The sequence below is a fragment of the Nannospalax galili genome, unplaced genomic scaffold, assembly GCF_000622305.1.
Source record: "Nannospalax galili isolate Female #2095 unplaced genomic scaffold, S.galili_v1.0 scaffold406, whole genome shotgun sequence".
Classification (NCBI taxonomy): Eukaryota; Metazoa; Chordata; class Mammalia; order Rodentia; family Spalacidae; genus Nannospalax; species Nannospalax galili.
This window is the reverse complement of record NW_008357033.1, coordinates 7,364,212-7,385,646: the sequence shown is the minus strand read 5'-3', so window position 1 is coordinate 7,385,646 and position 21,435 is coordinate 7,364,212. Positions and strand designations below refer to the sequence as shown.

General features: G+C 41.9%; 1 protein-coding gene across 8 annotated transcripts in view; it reads left to right on the top strand.

The window, feature by feature from the left end:
* Positions 1-21,435, top strand: part of Tmcc1 (transmembrane and coiled-coil domain family 1) — a 255,608-nt gene that overhangs the window by 205,381 nt on the left and 28,792 nt on the right. Inside the window, exons 1-2 of one of the 8 annotated variants that reach the window (XM_008854924.2) lie at positions 6,749-7,095; positions 7,187-7,267. The exons of 5 other annotated variants lie outside the window; for them this stretch is intronic. In XM_008854924.2, the coding sequence (XP_008853146.1) occupies positions 7,033-7,095; positions 7,187-7,267 (144 nt within the window). In that variant the 5' untranslated portion in view covers positions 6,749-7,032. Of the gene's footprint in view, positions 1-6,748; positions 7,377-21,435 lie in introns of those variants that run through there. 2 more of the 8 variants (XM_008854925.2, XM_029557110.1) reach the window with 2 other exon arrangements.

Below are 21,435 nucleotides of genomic sequence, written 5' to 3'. Positions count from 1 at the left end.
TTGGTCTTTTTGAAACAGGGTCTCCCTGTAGCCCCAGCTGTCCTGGAACTCACTATGTAGACCAGGCTGGCCTTGAACTCACAGAGATCCGCCTGCCTCTACCTCTTGAGTGCTGGGATTAAAGGCATGCGCCACCATGCCCCGCAGCATATATTATTTTTAGCCTTGCTGTACAGCCAAGGCTGACTATGAATTCCTGATCCTCCTGCCTCTACCTCCCAAGTAGCTAGCAGTTGTTTTTGCAGTGTGAAAGCAAAATACTTTAATGTTTTTTAAGAACATGCTGGGAAATCTCAGAGATAGCTTTAAAAGTTACCCTGGGGACTGGAGAGATGGCACAGCGGTTAAGAGCACTGACTGCTCTTGCAGAGGACCCCACATGGCATCCTTAACTACAGTTCCAGGGGAATCCAAAGCGCCCTTCTGACCTCCGCGGCATTGCATGACATGGGTGCACTCACATACATGCAAGCAATACACTCATACACATAAATTAATAATAAATAATAAATTAAAAAAAAACTTTTTTAAATGTTACCCTGAAGGGCCCCAGAGATGACCCAGTAGTTAAGAGTACTGGCCGCTCTTGCAGAGAACCCAGGTTCAATTCCCAGCACCCACATGGCAGCTAACAACTGTCCATAACTCCAGTTCCAGGGGGCCTTCTTCTGGCCTCCACAGGCACTGAACCTACCTACATGCAGGTAATACACTCATACGCCTAAAAATAATAAATAAAATATTTTTTAAAAAATACTAATTAAAAATAAAAGTTACCCTGAAAAGTTTTGTTTCTCCTGTAGTTGAGCTTCAGTACTGAGAGGGATGCAATATCTAAAGAGCAAGGAGGAGCTGTAGTAGAGCAGGTCTGTCATCCCACTGAGGAGCCAAAGCAAGAGGTTCACAAACTAGAGGCCAGCCTGGGCTCCATGATCAGAACTTGTTTCAAGAAAAGCAAAAAGTTAGCAGAGGGGATTTGTTTGGATCCCTGCTTGGGGTGGAATAAGAAACACTATCTGATTCTCTGATCAAAACAGCAGTAATCATAATGGTAAACATGCAAAGAAATGAACTGCTCAGATCCTAGCTCCTCTGCAAATGAAGAACCTTTGTTCTCTCTGGCTTGATGTTTTTCTTTGACTTTTGTGGTACTGGGGATCAAACCCAGGGCCAAGCATACAATTTTGCGTGAACTATGTCTCCTGCCCATGATTTGAGTGATTGCTTTTTTTCTTTTTTAAATTGACATATAATAATTTAACATATTTAGGGCATACATTATAATAATATGATATATCTGATAATCTGATAGATCAGTAGATATGTAGACGAAATGTGATGATTAAATCAAAGTAATTAACATCTCAAACTCCTTAAGGTCTTTTGTTGGATTCTTTAAACTCTTCACTTCTATTTCTTGGAAGGCAGCTATGCTCACAACTGTACCACCAACGAACACTCATGACTGTACCACCGATGTACACATACTTCTTTTTTTTTTTTTTTCGGTCTTTTTGAGATAGGGTCTCCCTGTAGCCCAACTGGCCTGGAACTCGCTATGTAGACCAGGATGGCTTCAAACTAACAAATCCACCTGCCTCTGCTTCCCAAGTGCTGGGATTAAAGGCGTGGACTACCACACCCAGTACCACATATTTCTTTATAAAAATGTACGGTTGTGGTAAACTATGGTCACCCTACTCTGCTGTAAAACATTACAGCTTTTGTTCAGTGTTTTAATCATCCAGACTATAATGAAGCCAAGGAGTGTTGAACACCTGTGACTAGTACCTGGGCAGCAGAGACAGGAGTATATACTTATCATCTGCTATAGGATGAGTTCAAGGCCAGCCTGGCTATGAGTTTCTTCCCTGCCTCAACAAACAAGGGGAAGAAAATTACACAGGCATTAATCAGTAAACCAAGAGAGCAAACACGTCAAAACTGGTTGAATTTTGCCAAAATGTTTATATTTTTCATGGTTTCTTTTCAAATCCCAGGAGTGTTTCCTAAAGCAAATACAGTTTTTCTAGCAATTTTCCTTCTTTTCAAATTCTGGAACAAGCTACAGCTCTGCTTGGGAACAAAACAATGGGCTTTTTTCCCTTGACAAACAAAAGTACTTAATACCTTGCATTTATGTCACTTTGTTCCTAATGTTGTTCCAGTCATCTATATCAATTATAAACTCTATGTCACAAAGAAAACTAGGTAGAGTTAGATAAAAGCCATCTTTCAGGCTGACAAGATGGCTCAGCAGGGCATTTTAGCACACTAGTAAAGCTGATAAATTTGTATAAAAGACTTTATATGCCATACAAATCTTTTGACGATTTTTGGTTAGTTGTTTTTGTTGTTTTTGAGACATGGTCTCACTGTAATTCTGGATGGCCTTGAACTCACAACAATCCAACTGTTTCAGCCTTCCAAGTGCTGAGATTATAGGTGTGTACCTCCATGTCTGACCAACTGTCATTCATTTTGTTGAATACAAGCTTGGATTTTTAAAAATATTAAACACTATAATGAGAGTAATATAAACTTTTGTTATAGGTAAATTTTTAAATATTTAATTTAAAATTTTTTAATATTTTATTTTTATTTTATGTGTATGAGTGTATTGCCTAAATGTAGGTAAGTGTACCCATGTTGTGCAATGCATGCGGAGGACAGAAGAGGCTGTCAGATCCCCTGGAACTGGAGTTACGGACAATTGTTAGCTGCCATGTGGGTGCTGGAATTTGAACCTGGGTCTTCTGCAAGAACAACCAGTATTCTTAACTACTGAGCCATCTCTCCAGCCCCCTAATTTTTTTAATTTTATATGCGTATTGCCTGCACAAATGTAAGTGCGCCTTTGCCATGCAGTCCAGCAGAGGTCAGAAGAAGGCATCAGATCCCCTGGAACTGGATTTACTGTCAATTGTTAGCTGCCATGTGAGTGTTGTAAATCAAACCAGGGTCTTCTGCAAAAGCAGCCAGTGCTCTTACCCACTGATCTATACAGTCCCTTTCTCAGTAAATTTGTATAACTTTAGAAAGTTCAAAAGAGTTTTTCACTATTTTATTAGAAAACAAATACAAGTAAAATAAAATATATGCAGTGTTAAATTCTGGCAATACTGTCCTTGATTTGCCAGATACTTGCCCCAAGTATATGAATGTGTGTGATGGTGGTGTTTTTTGTTTTCTGTCTTTTTAGTGCTGGAGATTAAAGTCAAGGCCTTTGGGCAGAGCATAGTGGTGCATGCCTTTAACTCCAGACCCTGTCTTAAAAACCAAAAAAATACAAACAAACTCAAGGCTTTACCTTTGCCAAGCATATACTGTTACTGAGCTCCACTGCAGCCCTGTGAATTTGTATTCTTTAAAGATTTCTGAACTGTAAGATAAATTTTTTTTCTTTGTCTAGCATGTTTGAAGTATTAAAAATTCATGGCTTTTATTGTATTGGAATTTTAGGAATGTTTAAGTGCTTATTTAGTTCTATAAAGCCAGTGAAGGCATTTTAAGAGATTACATAGAGGGTTTGGAACCAACCTGTGATACAAGAGACTGTGTCTATTTAAAAAAAAAAAATAGAAAAAGACATTATTATAATTGAATTTATTAATATCCTCTGAAGATAGGAAAACATTCATGCTAAGAATAAAAGGTCAAGATCTTTCAAAATTGCAAACAGATATCTAGAGATCTGTGGCTGCAGTTCTTCAGCTTTTCAGCCATGGTCAGAAGTAAACACAAAGTCCTAAACTTCACTATCCCCAGCCTCAAAGAGTTACCTTAGTATGTACAAAATTCTTAAAAAAAATTTTTTACTGAATTTTGTGTATTTCATACACAAAATCATCTTTATACCCCCTTCTCCTTTGGTATCTCCCATAGCCCCCACTGGAGTTCATACATTCTGTCATTTGTATTAAGGCCTATTATGTAAAGTTAGTGTCCCAAGATGTCCCACAGTGCAAGTTCATCCGTCGGGGTTTAGTCAGCCTATCAAGAGTCTCTCCCTACAAGAAAATCAGCCCTTCCTCACCCAGCAGTGATTAGCTGCCAATAACTCTTCGACTAGGATTAGGAGTTGCTGTTCATTTCCACGGTTCTGTGCTGGGTTTTTGTCTGCCTAAGTTTACATGGGTCTTGTGCATGCTGAGACCATTGCTGTAGGTTTGTATGAGAAGGGTTCCAGGCACCTATAGGACTATTTCCATATGGTTATTATTTTTATTTTATGTGTAAGAGTGTATTGCCTGCATGTTTAAGTGCTCAGGCTACAGAAGCCCACAAGTGTTGCCTCCCTTGGCAGCTCAACTCTCAGTTCTGGCAGATGGATCCATTAATATCTTGGTAAAACATCTAAAAGTGATAAAGATCTTTCTTTTTAATTTTTTTTAATGTGTAATAAGTGTTTTGCCCGCCTGTAAAATGTACCCATGTCATACAATACCCATGGAGGCCAGGGCATTGGATCCCTGGAACTAGTTACTGGACGGTTATTAGCTACCATGTGGGTGCTAGGAACCAAACCTAGGTCCTTTGCAAGAGGAGCCAGCTTTTAAACCACTGAGCCATCTCTCCAGCACCTCTTTTGGACACAGGATATCATGCAGCAGAGACTAGCCTCAAGCTTGCTTTGTAACTCAGACTCACCTTAAACTCCTGATCCTCCTGCTTCCACCTCTAAAGCAATGAGAATATAAGCCTGTACCACTACTATTAGACATTCCCCCTCCTTTGTTTCTGCTTTGATTTGTTTTCTTAAAATATTGGAGAATGAACCCAGGGTTTGGTGCGTGACAGGCGAGCACTCTACCAGCTGAGCTATAGCACTAACCCTTTCTTTAGTTTTTTGGGGTGAAGTCTCATGTAGCCCTGACTGGCCTAAACTGTGAAACTGTCTATAGTTGAGACTGGTCTTGAACTCCTGACCTTCCTACCCCACCTCTTGGGATAACAGGCTTATATCATGCCCAGTTCTCAAGGATATTTAAAACAAACCAAAACAAAACTCGTGATTTTCATATAAATTTACGGTGAACATTTCTCTCACAAAAGGTCTGCTTTAGGCCCAAGCAGCCCTCCAGGGCTGCTGTCCATGTGGTGGTGGCTCAGCCTGCTAGGGCAGTTTTGATCCATGGCACCTTATCTCAGCACATGCTTCAGTGATAACAGTGGTGAGGAGAGGCTCAGAGAGCCTCTAGGAAAGGCTTTGACTGGGTTGAAATGCTCACTGCCCTTCACAACCCATTTGTCACAACTAATCACGTGATTGCAGGGGGATATAGGAAATGCCTTCTTCCATGTCGTCCCAGAAGAGAAGGAGCAGTGTAGTATCTATTAGTGGTAGCAATTTTTAAATAATTGAATTGAGCAAGCATTAACCTTATAAAAGATTAAATAATAATACTATGCCAACACGAAGAAGACAAAGTCCCCAACGTTCAGCTGTGTGATTATGAAGAAATAGTTCTTTACTAGATTTTATCCTAGGTTAAACATAATCAGGCCAGGCCTGGTAGCACACACCTTTGATCCCAGTAGAGACAGGCAGATTGTGAGATCGAGGCCAGCCTGGTCTACAGAGTGAGTTTCAGGCCAGCTAGGGCTGCAGGAAGACCCTGTCTCAAAAAGACCAAAAATAAATAAACAAAATAAAATGCTATATCATATTTGTTTAGCATAGAAATATATGGAGTTATTTGAGAAAAGAAAGAAAAATAGGATGAGATGGTCTCAGAAATTTTAAATTGAAATCATAAAAGGGTGTTTTTTGTTTTTTTGGGTTTTTTTTTTTTTTTTTTTTTATCTTTTTGAGACAGGGTCTCCCTGTAGCCCCAGTTGGCCTAGAACTCACTATGTAGATCTGCCTGGCCAAGCTATTGATTTTTTTTTTTTAATAACAGACAATACTTACACATTTAAAAAAAAATAAAGGAATAGCTGCCCCCGCCCCAAATTGAGCACTTCATTAAGAGACCCTGCCTCAAGGACATGAGGTGGAGAATTATCCTCTGGCCTCTACACACTCATTCACTCTCTCTCCCCTCCCACCCTCCTCTCTTTTCTCACACACACCCCACAACCATGCACATGCACACAGAAATCACAAAGTTAACAGTGATTTGTTTGGTCTTCTCTGAAAGGTGAGGGGGAGCAGGAGGATCTGGAGGCCAGCCTGGGCTGTGTAGTAAGATCCTGCTTCAGAAGACAAAAACAACAAAATGGTGTTTGATTCTCTTGTGCAGTAAGAGCAGTAAGATGGCATCCAGCAAACAGAATGTACCAGGCCGGGCCTGAGTAGGGCAGATCTGGACTTGGGGTTGCAGCATCTGTTGACTGGGGTTGTAGTACTTTTCATGCAGAAGCACTTTTCCCTTTGTCTGCAGTGTTAGATTGTAGGGTCTCATACTCACTTGTCACTTTCTTGCACAGTTTTCTTATTCCTACTCAATTTTTATTTAAATAGTTTCACAAACAAAGTGAGAAATAAGAGAAAAAACATGAGAGTATGAAAATGTCAGACTGCTGATGCTTGGTCAAAACATGGGCAAATTTCTTTTTCTTTGCATTCATTGTATTCATTGGGCCAAGCAGTATTATTTCATTTAGGATATTTTTAATCTTAAGATATTCTCTCAACCATATTTATTTTAAATGAGAAGACAAATGTGATGTGAAATTAATGTCCTGTAGCTTTAAATCCAACCAGTTGGAACCTTTTGTCTTTTACAAAAGATGCTCACAGCTAGAGAAGAGAGGCAGATCCTGTCTGTGATCTCTGCAAAACTATTCATTTACATTTAGCAGCCCTAGCAAACTGGTCACAAATGAGTTATGGAGAGAGAGAGAGAGAGAGAGAGAGAGAGAGAGAGAGGAGAGAAAGACAGAGAGAGAAGAGACTGAAGCTTTCTGTTTATTCAGCACAGTCCTCCCAGGCGCCCAGACATGAGACTGTAAGAGTTAATACAGGAGAGAGAACTGAACTCTATGCACTGAGGTGGGCACTGCCCTGCAGAGGAGCAGCTATGCGGGATGTTGCTGTGGTGCGGTTGTACCTGCCTGTTGTGTGAAAGGCACTTCTCTGAAATTATGAAGGTGAGAAGCCCAGGGATCTGCTAGAAGCTTTGCTGCGCCCAGCCCTTTGGTGGGGGACTACCTTCCCAGTGATAGCTGCCCTCGTTTACAGAATGCAAGGAGTGACAGACTGACACAGCTCCTCCGCAGTTCGGAATCCGGAACAAATGGAAAAAGCTTATGGCCAAGAGAGGTAGTGATTGTTTTCACAATCCAACGATCCAAGCTCTCTCTGGTGTGCACAAATGAAGGATGGGCTTTGTGGCAAGCAAAATCAACAGACTGCCTGACGGGGGGTTTTGGTAAGATAAATATGTTATGATGGGGGTGGGTTTCCTCCCTCTTTTTTTTTTTTTTTTTTTTTTTTTTTTTTTTTTTTTTTTTTTTTTTTTTTTTTTTTTTTTTTTTTTTTTTTTTTTTTTTTTTTGCTTTTCTGTATCAGCTATGTAGAATTGTGTCTTAACAGTATCCATTCTGCAGAATCATGTTTGATGGAAAAGGATGAACAAAGCCAGAAAAGACATTATTACTGTTTATCCAAGTTGTGACCTTCAGATATGATCATCAGGTTCTCAGATGCCCATGAGCAGGAAGAAGCTAGGGATTTCTAGTACAGGGTTGCTCACTAACAAGTAGATCCCCACTCCCCACCCCCATTTTAAAAAAGTAATGTCTTTGAATAATTATAATTACTCTATTTTTCTATAGCCTGCAGTGGAGAAGGAAACATAAAGCTGGCATCCTGTTACTGGGTTGTTGCCCCTGAAACATGAGTGTTGGGGTAGAGGAAGGCATTTCCAGTAGTCTGCTATTTTTGTGCTGTGCGTTGGCGGGCATTTGTCTCAGTTCATTGTCCCTGTTCGGTATCCAGCTGCTGTTAGTGCTCTATCCCTTTACCCTCTATGATTGAATCTCTTTTATGTTCTCTTTTGTATACCTTTTTCTTTGCCAGACCCAATTCTGTCATGAAGCCCTTTTCTCTTACTTCTCTTACTTTTAATGCATAGAAGCCTTTATTAGAGAAAAGATAGTAGTAGAAAGTGACCCTAGAGTACAAGACCCTGGGTTCATTCTGCCCTAGCACTGCAGGAAAAAAAAATTAAATAATCCTGAAATATTTATGGACCCCCCCCCCACAAAAAAGATATGGACATTTTTTTATTTTAGCAGATTTGAGCATCTTAATTTTGGAATCTTAAAATGAGTGTTTTATTTGAAGAAATTAACTGCCTTAGGTCTGTGAAGTCCTGTCATCATCGCAAGGCTCTAGTCCACTCTGTTGGATCCTGTTACCATTTCTAAGGGTAAAGGTTTGCTTTCCCTCTTGCTAACATGGGTGTGTACAAGGTTTGTGTGGAAGGTTTGTAACTTTTATTAGCCTACCTCAGATCTCGTCCTTGGGCCCCTCTTTAGTCCAGCAGGGACAGCCAAGTTTCCTAGCAGCTTGGAGTGGGCACAGCAGCTATCCTTTGACACCTGCCTTTCTGCTGACTCATTGGTTATATAAGCCTTGAACACAGCTATCCATGCACTCCTGGGTTCTGGTCGGGTGCCCTGCCTGTTTACTCTCCGCTTCCTTGGGCTCTTCCTTTAAGCCTTTTGGTAACATGGTCTTAATATTTCACTGAATAAATTTGAAGAGGCAGAGAATAGCTGTATCTTTTTTCTCTTTTGAATTGCTGCTTTCTTAAACTCTTTTATTCTTGTCTGTGATAAAACTCCAAAGTCTGTTCTCTTGGCACATGGAACCTTCAGAAGTACTGTTTTCTCTCATTTATGATCTGGCTAAAGTAAGGACTTCCTTTTCTGTCTTTGAGGGCTCAAATGCCTCCATTAAAAGAAACCTTCTGTGAGCTCCCCATTTAAAGTAGATTTCCTCCCTTACGTTACCCCTTTCCTCACAGCCCTGTTTTTTCTTTATGGTGATTTAGTTTCCATTGTTTGGTTGTTGGTTTTCTGTTTCTACCACTTTTTGCCACTTAGCTATGTGCCCTTTGCAGGCAGAGGTAGAGTTTGTCCTGAGGTGGTGGTAGTTGAAGTCATCATTGCAGAGCATTATGAATTATGATGTGGAGTTGCTGGGACTTGGTGTGAATTGGACTTGGTGAGAATGCAGATGATGGCAGGACGATGGCTGGCTGTGCTTCCCCTTCAGTTTGTATAACCCTGGATGATTATGTCCCCTGAGATAAGGAACACATTAGGTTTAGGAGAGGTTTATGAGGTTTGGTTTGAACACTTCAGGATTATGATACACTCTGTAAGTCTACAATTCAAAGGAAATCATTCCATTACCTCTGTAAAACTTTGAGTGATGATATCTTTGGAATGCAGTCCAGAACAGGACAATAGTTAAGACCTCTAGTAGCAGCTCATCTCCTGCTCTAGCCTCCCCTCTGCCATGCCTCAGTGGCCATCAGTCACCCTAAGGCTCAGCTCTACCAGTCTCACTCTGGGCTGTAACCTGAAATGCATTTCCTTTCTCCTCTGTCATAACTTTTTCAAGACTCATTTCATTGTCATTTCCAAGAAGCTTTCTCTGTTTCTGTTGTTTTGTTTTGTTTATTTTTGAGACAGTCTTCTTTTGCTTCAGCCTCCCAAGTGCTAGGATTACAGGCATCCAGCATCATCAGCTCCTTTCCTGTCTTTTGAATACATGACTGTTTTCTTTTTAAAAAAAAAAAAATGGCCGGGCGTGGTAGCGCACGCCTTTAATCCCAGCACTCGGGAGGCAGAGGCAGGAGGATCTCTGTGAGTTCAAGGCCAGCCTGGTCTACATAGTGAGTTCCAGGACAGCTGGGACTACAGGGAGACCCTGTCTCAAAAAGACCAAAAAATAAATAAGTAAATAAAATAAATTTTTTTTAAAAATGGGGCTAGAGAGATAGTTCAGCGGTTAAGAGCGCTGCTCTTAACAGAGGACCTGCACCCACATGGTAGGTAACAACTGTTGGTAACTAGTTCCAAGGGAATCCACCGCCCTCTTCTGTCCTACAAGGATATTTCATGACACAGGTGCACTTACACACATGCAAGCAATGTACTCATACACATAAAATAAAAATAATAACATTTTTTTAAAAAACGACAACCTGTACTGGGCATGGTGGCACATGCCTTTCTTTAATCCCACCACTCAGGAGGCAGAGGCAGGAAGATCGCTATGAGTTCAAGGCCATCTGAGGTTACAGAGAGACCCTGTCTCAAAAAAAACCCCACAAAACCAGCCTGTGTCCGAAATGTGAGAGCTGGTAATGTGCTTCTGCCTCATCTCCTCTAGGCACAGCCGCACTGTCCCACAGGTATATGCAGCAGGAACTGCTCAGACATAGTACCAGTTGTTTTCGTATGTTTAAAAGACCCTGATTCTTTTTCACCATATACTTTACTACTTTTACTTCATTTGTGAGAAAAACTGAAGCCTTGTCATTTTGTTCGTTTGTTTGTTTTGGTCTTTTTGAGACAGGGTCTCCCTGTAGCCTAGCTGTCCTGGAACTCACTATGTAGACCAGGCTGGCCTTGAACTCACAGAGATCCACCAGCCTCTGCCTCCTGAGTGCTGGGATTAAAGGCATGCGCACCCGGCTGTTTTTATCATATGTGAAATGATGGGCCAAGGCAGGACAGGACCAGCATCCATAAAAACTGGTCTTACTCTGTGTCTCCTCTTTTCCCCTTCCCTGGAGTAATTCCGGAATCTGTACAGTATTTTTGAATGGTGTCATTATTGGCATTTAAAATTAGGTAATTTGCAGGGCATACTGGTATATACCTCTAATCCCAGCTCTTGGGAAACACAGGGAGGACAGTTGCCCCAAGCTCAAGGCCAGCCTAGGCTGCTATTGTGTGACTTTTCTTGGGGAAACATGAATATGGGTCTGTTAACCCCAGCTAGGACAACAGACCAAGGAAACAATTCCACACACATCTAGCTTGGTAAACCAAGTAGTATATTAGGGCTACTTAGGGGAGAAGAGTGTGGGTGACTCAAAGACATCCGCATTGCTAAAAAGCCACTAGTATGGGTGAAGACTGACAAAAGCAGCTTCCCTGGAGGCCCCTATGCAACGCCAGGCAGCTCTACCAGTCTCCTCTCCTCAACAATTGCTTCCTGTTTTTACAGCCTTGGGGAAGAGCTTTGTGAATTTCATAACTTTTCAAACTGCTTGAGCCTTCTATTTCCTTAGCTTCCCAAGTTTTATGAATTCCTTTCCTCCCTCTAGAAAGGAAGGTTTCAGTTGGAGAGAACAGGGACACAGTGAGTTCTAGGCCAGCCTGGGATACACAGTGATCCTCGCCCCCCCCCCCCCAAAAAAAAAGAGCCAGATGTGGTGACTAATACCTGTAATCCCAACACTTGGAAACCTGAGGCAAGAGGATCACTACAAGTCAAGGCCAGCCTGGGCTAAGAGTAGAAAACCTTACTAAAAACAGCAACGAAGTGGGGGAGGGAAGGAAAGAAAGAGAATCTGAATGAGAATGCCAATATTTGTTCTTAAAGTCCTCTGAAGGATAGCTCTTCCCTCATTCTATCAGTCAATACCAGTACCCCACCACCACCACACACAGCCCCACACTAACAGTATAGAACTGCAGAAACAAAAGTTAGGAAGGTAGATCCTTCCCATTTCAGTAATTCCTTCACAAAGGCTGAAGCATTCAATTTGCTTTTTCAGAAGTCTGTATAGTTGAATTTTCTTCTTTTCTCCATTGACATTGGTATACCTTACCCAATCTTCTTGTGCCTGAATTTTAGTAGTTTCTTATACCTATTAGAATGACAGATACCTGCATTTTAAACTTCAGAAATGCCTGGTGGTTCAGGCCTATAATCCCAGCTACTCAGAGACTAAAGCAGGATTGAGAGAGTGCAAGGGCCTGAGCTACAGAGTAAATTCATGGCCAGCCTGTAACATAGTGAGACCCCCATCTCAAAATTTATGAAAAGGGTTGGACTGTAGCTCAATAATAGAGCATTCACCTAACATGTACAAGGTCTAAGTTAGAGACCCAGCACCAAATAAACAAACTATATTATATTCTTTGTTTCCAGTTTCTGAAATTGGTTTATATAGGGGCTAGAGGGATGGCTCAGCAGTTAAGAGCACTGGATGCTCTTGTAGAGGACCTGGGTTCGATTCCCAGCACATGGCGACTAACAACTGTCTGTAACACCAGTTCCAGGGGTTCCCACGCCCTCCTCCAACCTCCATGGGCACTGCACAACATGGGTGTACCTACCTACATGCAGGCAATACACACATACACATAAAATAAAAACAATAAAAATTTAAAAGACATTGGTTTATATATTGTATTTCTGATGCTCTCTTCTCACCTCCATGGGCATCTGCACTCAGGAGACAGAGGCAGGCAGATCTCTGTGAGTTCAAGGCCAGCCTGGTTTACATAGTGAGTTCCAGACCAGCTGGTGCTACCAGGAGACCCTGTCTCAAAAAGACCAAAAAAAAAAAAAGAATTCTGACAGTTCATCAATATGCCCTATACTTTTGTTTTCCTATACTGGCATTCAAGCCCAGGGCACCTAGTTAGGTTACGACTGAACCAAATCCCCTCCTATGGCACTTTTTTTAAAAAAATATTTTATTAGCCAGGCGTGGTGGCGCATGCCTTTAATCCCAGCACACAGGAGGCAAAGGCAGGCAGATCTCTGTGAGTTCAAGGCCAGCCTGGTCTACATAGTAAGTTCCAGGACAGCTGGGGCTACAGGGAGGAGACCCTGTCTCAAAAAGACAAAAAACAAAACAAAACAAAACAAAACAAAACAAAACAAAAAAAACGAAACAAAACCTGGGTCCTCTGTAAGAGCAGCCAGTGCTCTTACCTGCTAAGCCATCTCTCCAGCCCCTCCCATGACACTCTTAACATGCAGGCCTGAAGTCTCCAGTGGCACACATGAACTGATCCCTGAATGCCCACCCTCATGAGGTTGAACAGCTTACTGCTCTGTATTTCAATATATGTCATTTTTTTTCTTTTCGTTGTAAAACAGGAATCTTTCTCGTAAAATCTATTCATCTTTCAAGTGAATCGTTCTTCCATCTTTCTTTTGTTCTTTTTTCTCTTTTTAAGATAGAGTCTTGCTATGTACCTTTCACTAGCCTGGATCTTGTTTTGTAGACCAGGCTAGCCTCATACTTCAGTTATTCCTCCTGCCTTTGCCTCCTAAATGCTGGGATTACATGAATTCATCATGCCCATCTCAATCTTTTTTTAAAGATTTATTTTATTTTTAATTTATATGTGTGTGTTTGTGTCTGTATGTATAAGCACCTGAGGAAACCAGAAGGCATGAGATCCCCTGGAGCTGGAATTACAGAGGGTTGTGAGCCACCCAGTGCGGGTGCTAGGAACTGAATTCTGCACTGCACTCTTAACCACTGAACCATTTCTCCAGCCCCATTAAACAAAGTTTCTTAAGTATATAATCTTAATTTCCTTCCCAGCCCAAAGTTAATACTTAGAAAAATAGTACCCCTATTGTGCCAACATATTAAAATTATTATTATTTTTTTTTTTAGGAGGGACGCATGTCACAGGACACATATAGAAGTCAGAGGACAACTTGTAGAAGTCAGTTCTCTCTGCCATGTGTATCCTGGGGATTGAACTGAGGTCATCAGGCTTAGCAACAAGTGTCCTTTAAACCACTGAGCCATCTTACCAGTCCTCAAGCCAACATATATTTGTTTGCTTATATCATTGCTACTAGAATTGCAGATTACTTATTATTTAATTTTATTTTTGTGTGTATAGTGGTCTCTCCAATGCCTAACATAGGCTCCACATAGGGGATATTCTGTAAAGTTTTGTTAAAACAAGAATAAATTCTCTGGCCAGGCACTATGGTTCCCTGAAGCCAAACATCAGGCCATAAGTACACCTAGCAGTGCTGGTCATAAATGCTGAGTTTTGTGTCAGTGGGAATTATCAGTCCTATGTGAGCTGTTTGAAGCAGCAGCCTAGATTCTGCAGTGGCTCTTCTGCAGAACTAAGCATAACTTAACTAAGCATAAACTAAACTTAACTAAGCATAATCCCAACACTTGGGAGGCAGAAGCAGGAGAATCACTGCAGGTTCAAGGCCAGTCTGGTCTATATAGAGAATTCCAAGCCAGCCAGAGCTATAGAGTAAGACCCTGTCTGAAAAAAAGCCCCAAAAAATATTTAGGGAAAAAAAAAAAAAAAAAAAGCAAAAAGTTATCCAGCCGTGTCAGTTTTTCCTTAGCAGCTCAGAAAGGAAGAATCACCTACTGGAAGGATTTCCTCCTCTAAAGCCACTGGAGTTGTTCTGTTTGTAGCAACAGAGGCTTAAGTGCTACATGGCATAAGAGACTCAGAAGAATGTGTTAAGACACAGGCTGGAGCTCATTTGTAGTAAATGCTGGTGAGGTGTCTTTGTAGAAGGCATTGTACTGGCTCGTGGGGTACAATGAAGAGTCTGACGGGATCCCTCCCCTTGCCACTCTACTTAGTGGAGGCAAGACACTAAACCATCTTTTCAATCCAAAGGTATACAGCAATAGAGATGTGTAGGTATAGGTGTGTGGGACTCTAAGGGAAAGGCTGCTATTAAGTCATCTGGGAGAGTGCAGTTGTCTGAGGAGGTTACACAGAACTGAGCTGTAACTGTTGCCACATAGTTGGCCAGAAGAGTGAAGGGTGGGGACCATGGGCAGAGCCTAGAGGAATGAAACAGTAGGCCTGTTAGAAAAACCAAATGTGGCTGTTCCCCTGGCATATGTGAATCTGAATGGAAGGTTTCTGCTGTTCCCTGGAATTTCATGATAGAGCTGCTTTGTCATTTTGCTGAGGCATGAGATAGGATCTTCAGCCGTAGAACTGCTGCCCAGGCCTAACCATAATTTATACCCAAAAGTATGTCCTCTACTCTTTGTCACCTGTGTACAAGCTTAAACGTTTTTCTTTTAATTGCTGGTGGTAGAAAAGAGAAAGTCGAGACAAACTAATGCTGAAGTCTAAAGTGATAAGGATTCTTGTCATGAGTACTCTTTGGGTATCACCCATGTACTCCTCTCCACCCTTGCTTTGGCTAGACAAGTGATCTATCACTGTGCTACACCCTCGACCTCAGTGACTTTCAAACTTCTAAACATTAAATGATAAATCACGTACATGTTGCACTCCGATCCTGCGACCCCAATGACCACCAAGGAGTCCGGAGAGTATGCAAAAACAAAGAGCCTTTTTTCGGGCTTAAGCTCGGGCCCTCAGATTTCACCGACGCAGCGGATCTGTACTGAGAGCCCCAATCTAGGGTGGGGTAGGCTTTTATAGGGAAGTTTTACAGAAGCCCACATGCACCAAGCGTCCTTTAAAATGATTGTATGGTCCTATGCCCTGAGTACGGGGAAGATTCTTATTGGTAGGGGCTGTTTTTAGGGTATTGGAATGCGCCATTATCTGTGGGGCCAGAAGTTTCTGTTTTTGCCCCCAGGATGGGGGTGGTAACTGAAAATTACAACATGCCTGGGCATGCCCGAGCTTGCCTGAAACAGCTAGTCAAAATGGAGTTAGTGCCACCTTAAGCCAAGCAAATTACAGGAGCAGAAGGAAGCGGTTAGACAAGTCAAGGTCTCACAGTACGTATTTTATTTTCCTGAGCAAAATTTCTCTAGAACACTCCTGTAAAATAATGGAAGAAAGGCAAGTGGGATTCCAGGACCCCTGCTCATTTGGCTCCACTCTTCCTCTGTGGTAGTCCAAACATGTCTCTGCACCTAAGGCTGTTCCATGTAATCAGAATTCTGTATAAAAATAGGGATAGGAGTGGTGGTGCATATCTGTAATCTCAATACTTGGGAGGCTGAGGCAGGAGAATTCTAAGCTAGATTCCAAATTACTCTAGCCAGTGTTACACAGTGACACCCTGTCTCAAAAATATGGAAAATATGATTCCTGAACTTTTTGAAAACAGTTTGTACAAGAATTATTTATCGGGGCTGGAGAGATGACTCCGTAGTTAAGAGCACTAACTGCTCTTACAGAGGTCCCAGGTTAGATTCCCAGCACCCATGCAGTTATGAACCATCCTTAACTCCAGTTCCAGGGGAATCTGAAGCCCTCTTGTGACCTCAGCGGCATTGCAAGACACAGGTGCACTCACATACATGCAGGCAATACACTCGTACACATAAAATAAAAATAATAATTTTTTTTTTTTAAATTATCAGGCTAGGCATGGTAGCGCACGCCTTTAATCCCATCACTTGGGAGGCAGAGGCAGGCGGATCTTTGTGAGTTCGAGGCCAGCCTGGTCTACATAGTAAGTTCCAGGACAGCTGGGGCTACAGGGAGACCCTGTCTCAAAAAGACCAAAAAAAAAAAAAAAATTATCGAAATGAAGGAAATTTTTTATTAGCAGTAAAAGCTCTTTTCTGGGCTATGAGAAAAATCTCCATTTTCTCTCTAAAACAGAATGGTGGAATGCTTAGAGCAAAAGTTTGCTAGCTGTGAGCTAGTGGAACTTAATCTGTTTTTCTTTTTTCTTTTTTCTTTTTTTTTTTTTTTTTGGTTTTTTTGAGACAGGGTCTCCCTGTAGCCCCAGCTGTCCTGGAACTTACTATGTAGACCAGGCTGGCCTTGAACTCACAGAAATCCACCTGCCTCTTCCTCCAAGTGCTGGGACTAAAGGCATGCACCACCACACCTGGCCCTGTTTTTATTTTTTACTAATCCTCTCCCCTTAAGATCACCTATTCATTTCAGAGTGCAGTACCCACACAGCAGATTAAAAGTTGCATGGGAGAGACTCCCCAAAATTGTACTGATGGTGTTTTCTGCAGCAAGACAATGGAGATGGGGAAAATATGATCATGATGAGATATGCCTTCTATACAAGTGCTAGTGGAGCATAGGTGTCTTTGTTTTTGGTAGTCTTGAGATGTGAAGTGTGAACCCTAAGCAGCCTAGTTCCTCAGGCAGGACCTGGTACTCTGTGTGGTACTGCCTCATAGGATTATGGGCAGAAAAAAAACAAGCTTGTGTGACCAGCCAGAATAGCGCACAATTTATTGTTGGTTATATGACAGATTCCACTGTGGTTATGAATCTCTAGGGATTATAATTGGTAAATTTGGGTAGGCATGATAGCTCATGTGTGTATTTGTAGAACTGGGGAAATTGAGGCAGGATCACCATGAATTCAAGGCCAGCCTGGTCTACATAGAACTTGCAATAGAGGAAGACCTTGTCTCAAAAGAAAAAAGGGGCGGGGGGGACAAATTTGATTTTTGGAGATAGTCTACTAAGTCAAGTATTCTGTCTTAATCCTCACCACTGTCACCTCATGGGTATGTAAATTGAACCACACACTCAAGTCGTGGTTCAAAAACACAGTCTCTATCTCCAAGATTAGAATTTGTCAGAACTGTGGAACTTGGCCTGCAGGTCCCCCTGTATCAATTCCAACAGGCAGTAGCACAATCTCCTATAAAGCTTGCCCTGAGAAAGAGCTACTTTAAGATGAAACACTACTGACAAAGCTCTGTGCTTCAGAGGAGCAGTAGGCTTCCCCTCTTCCATCACTTTTTCTTTCCTGCCTTCTTCATTCCTGAGAAATGGAAGTGTACTATTTAATGTATATAATATGAGTTTTCTTGACAGAACTAATAATCTGTAAACATTGAATATATCGATATGAGACCCAGGATTAACTAGTCTCTTCATTCTGTAAAATAAGTGTTCCAATGAGCCAAGCCATGGAGATTAGCTCATAAAGACAAAAAAATGGCTGGCAAGAAGGCTCATCTGGTAAAGTTGTTTACTGCCAAGCCTAAGGACCCTACACATGATGGAAAAAGAGAACCAACTCCCACAAGTTGTCCTCTGACCTTTACATGTGTGTACACAGTATATTCTCTCTCTCTCTCTCTTTCTCTCTCGCTCTCTAATAAAGAAATATAATTTTTTAAAAAATTTTAGATGCTGGAGCGATGGCTCAGGAGTTAAGAGTATGTTCTACTCTTGCAGAAGACCTGAGTTTGATTCCCAGCTCCCACATCAGGAAGCTCACAACCACCTGTAACTCCGGTTCCAGAGGATCTGATACCCTCTTCTGGAATCCATGGGCACCTGTACTCACACACGCACATAGGCACGTAGAGACACACACATATACTCATGATTAAAAATAAAATAAACCTTACCACCAGGCGTGATAGCACACGCCTTTAATCCCAGCACTCGGGAGGCAGAGGGCAGGCGGATCTCTGTGAGTTCAAGGCCAGCCTGGTCTACATAGTGACAGGACAGCTGGGCCTACTGGGACCAAAAAAATAAATAAAATAAATCTTAAAAAACTCTAGGGGGCTTTAGAGACGGCTCAGCGGTTAAGAGGACAGACTGCTGGGTTCGATTCCTAGCACCCATGTGGTGGCTATGAACCGTCCTTAACTCCAGCCCCTGGGAAACCCAGAGCCCTCTTCTGACCTCTGCAGCATTGCATAACATGGGTGCACTCACATACATGCAGGCAATACACTCATACACATAAAATAAAAATAATCAATAAAATATTAAAAAAAAAACTTTAAAGACAGAAAAGGCTAATGAAAGCCAAGACAAAAAGAAAAGTAAATGAGTCTTTTCTTTTGGGGGTATGCCTTGAAATAGGGCCACACTGGCCTGCAACTTACTACATAGACCAGGCCGACCTTAAACTTGCAGGACTCCTTTCATTTTAGCCTCCTGAGTGCTGAGATTACAGCTGTAAGTCACCATACCCATCTTAAATTGGTCCTTTCAGAGTTAATTCTCTTGCAAGATAGGAAGACAGACCAATGGAAAAATAAGTGGCTAATCTCTCTTTTTCTTTCTTTTTTTGGTCTTTTGGATTCATTATGGAGCAGGCTTGCCTCGAACTCAAAGAGATCTGCCTGCCTCTTACCTTCCAAGTTCTGGGAGTAAAGGCATGGGAGACCACATCTGGCTCACTTCCCTTTTCTTGGTGTGTGTATGAGTAAGTGTGATATATGTGTATGTGATGTAAGTATGTGAGTTCATTCAAAGTCTACAGGAGGTCGTCAGGTGTCCTGCTCTATCACTCTCTGCCTTAGTCCCTTGTGACAGGGTCTCTCATGGAACCTGGAACTAGGCTGACATCCAACAAACCCCAGTAATCCTTTTACCTCTAATCCCCACAGTGCTGGGGTTAAAGGCATGTGTATGACCATGCACAGATTTTTACATGCATGCTGGGATCTGAATTTACCTTTTCACACTTTTGTGGCAAAAGCTCTTGTGTGCTATAAGAGCCATATCTCCAGTCCTACTTTTGTCAAAGGGAACTTTATTAGCCAACTGAAACTGGCCTGTTTTGGAAATTTAACTGTTATACCCATGATTAAAGATCAGATAATTACTTAGGTTTGATGGTGAAGAAAAGTGCTAACATTTTTCTTTTTAACTTGATCCTGTTGGGGTCTAATGCAGAAGCTTAGTCTAAATCGTGACCTCTTTTTTTTTTTAATGTTTGTTAGACAAACTCTAATTATTTTCCTCCCACCTGGTAAGGATCAAGCCCTATAACCTCCCTTGGGCTGGGCAAGCACTCTTGTTATTCACACCTAACCCCTAATTTAACATGTTTAACATGTTGATTTTTTGGTCTTTTTGAGACAGGGTCTCCCTGTAGCCCCAGCTGTCCTGGAACTCACTATGTAGACCAGGCTGGCCTTGAACTCACAGAGATCCACCTGCCACTGCCTCCCAAGTGCTGGAATTAAAGGCGTGTGCCACCACACCCAGCTTTTTTTTTTTTTCTTTTAATTTTATGAGGCAGCGACTCCATTGTATAGTTGAGAAAAGAAAACAAGTGGGCAGCCCAGGGACACAGCTAGTGAAACTGGATAGGTCATGGTAAACCAGGCTGTCTTACTCTGCCAGTGCCCTTTCCATCATACTTCTGTGTGCTGTTGTATCCTCTCTCCTATCCCTTCTCTCTCTGTCTCTTTAACTCTCTCTCTCTCTCTTTCTCTCTCTCTCTCTCCCTCTCTCCCCCTCCCTCTCTCCCTCTCTCCCTCTCTCCCTCTCTCCTCTTTCTGCCGGGGTCTCCACAGGATCTTGCCATGTAGCCCAGGCTGGCTTCCAGCTTGGGATATTCCTGCCCTCCCAGCTTGTTCTGTTGGTTTCATTCCCTTAGGCCAACAGATAGATCTTTAGTATAAAATTATCAATGTTTAGAAGCTTTATTAATTATGGTGCCTTAAATAACTTTACCCTGTTCCCTCATGAATCAGTGTTTTGGGGTATTACTCTTCACATAGTCTCTTGGGTTGCCTTCTCATCAATTAACTCATGCCAGTTGATAATTTCAATCTAGCAAATGAGTTCTTGTAGTGAAAAACAAAGTACAGATGAAGCGCATTATCTACACAGAATGGTGACTGCACTGGTGCTACCTCTCAGGAGAGGGAAAGACACTAGGAAGTAGATGATATCTGCTGCGTCTTCCTGCTTGCTGACAGCCGCCTAGGGGAAGCACCTTGCAGTCAGGTTCTTTGTAAATTAGTGGCAATAGGTTTTGAGCTTATTCTGAGGACACAAGATGAGCTGGCTACCAGGCCAACTGTCAAAGATAACTTGAGAGTTGTATTGCATTATGCCTTTGCTCCAGGCTCTGTACAGCCCTTGCTTATTCCTGAAATGTGAAAGTGAGTATAAAAGTGAATATATTCTGGAATCTATTAATGAAATAAGAAATATTTACATAGGCTAGGTAACACACCTTCAATCCCAGCACTCAGGAGGCAGAGGCAGGCAGATCTCTGTGAGTTCCAGGCCAACCAGGCTTCATAGTGAGACCCAGTCTCAAAAACAACAATAAAGTGGTGGCAGCATTAGATATGAACCTATGCAATTTATGGCACAGTCCATTCTTCACCTCTGTACCATAGGTACTGACTTCACTTATCTTGCTCTTTTCATAACCTTTTCAGTGTGTGTTTCTGAAAATCCTAGAGTACTCCTAATACTCAGGTTGAGGTAGGAGGATTGTGAGTATGCAGCAAGCTGGGCTACTATCAAAACCCTATAGAGACGAGTAAAGGAGGAAAAAGAAAAAGAAGAGAATCTTGGGGTGCTTATGTAGCTTGGTGGTTGAGTGCTTGGCACAGGGTTTGATCCTCTGCCCTTAAAAAAAAAAATGATACCAAATGTTGGAGGGGATGTGGGGAAAGGGGAACACTCATCCACTGCTGGTGGGGCTGCAAACTGGTTCAGCCCCTATGGAAAGCAGTGTGGAGAACTCTTAAAAACCTACAAATGAACCTACCATTTGACCCAGTTCTACCACTCCTTGGCATATACCCAAAGACCTCG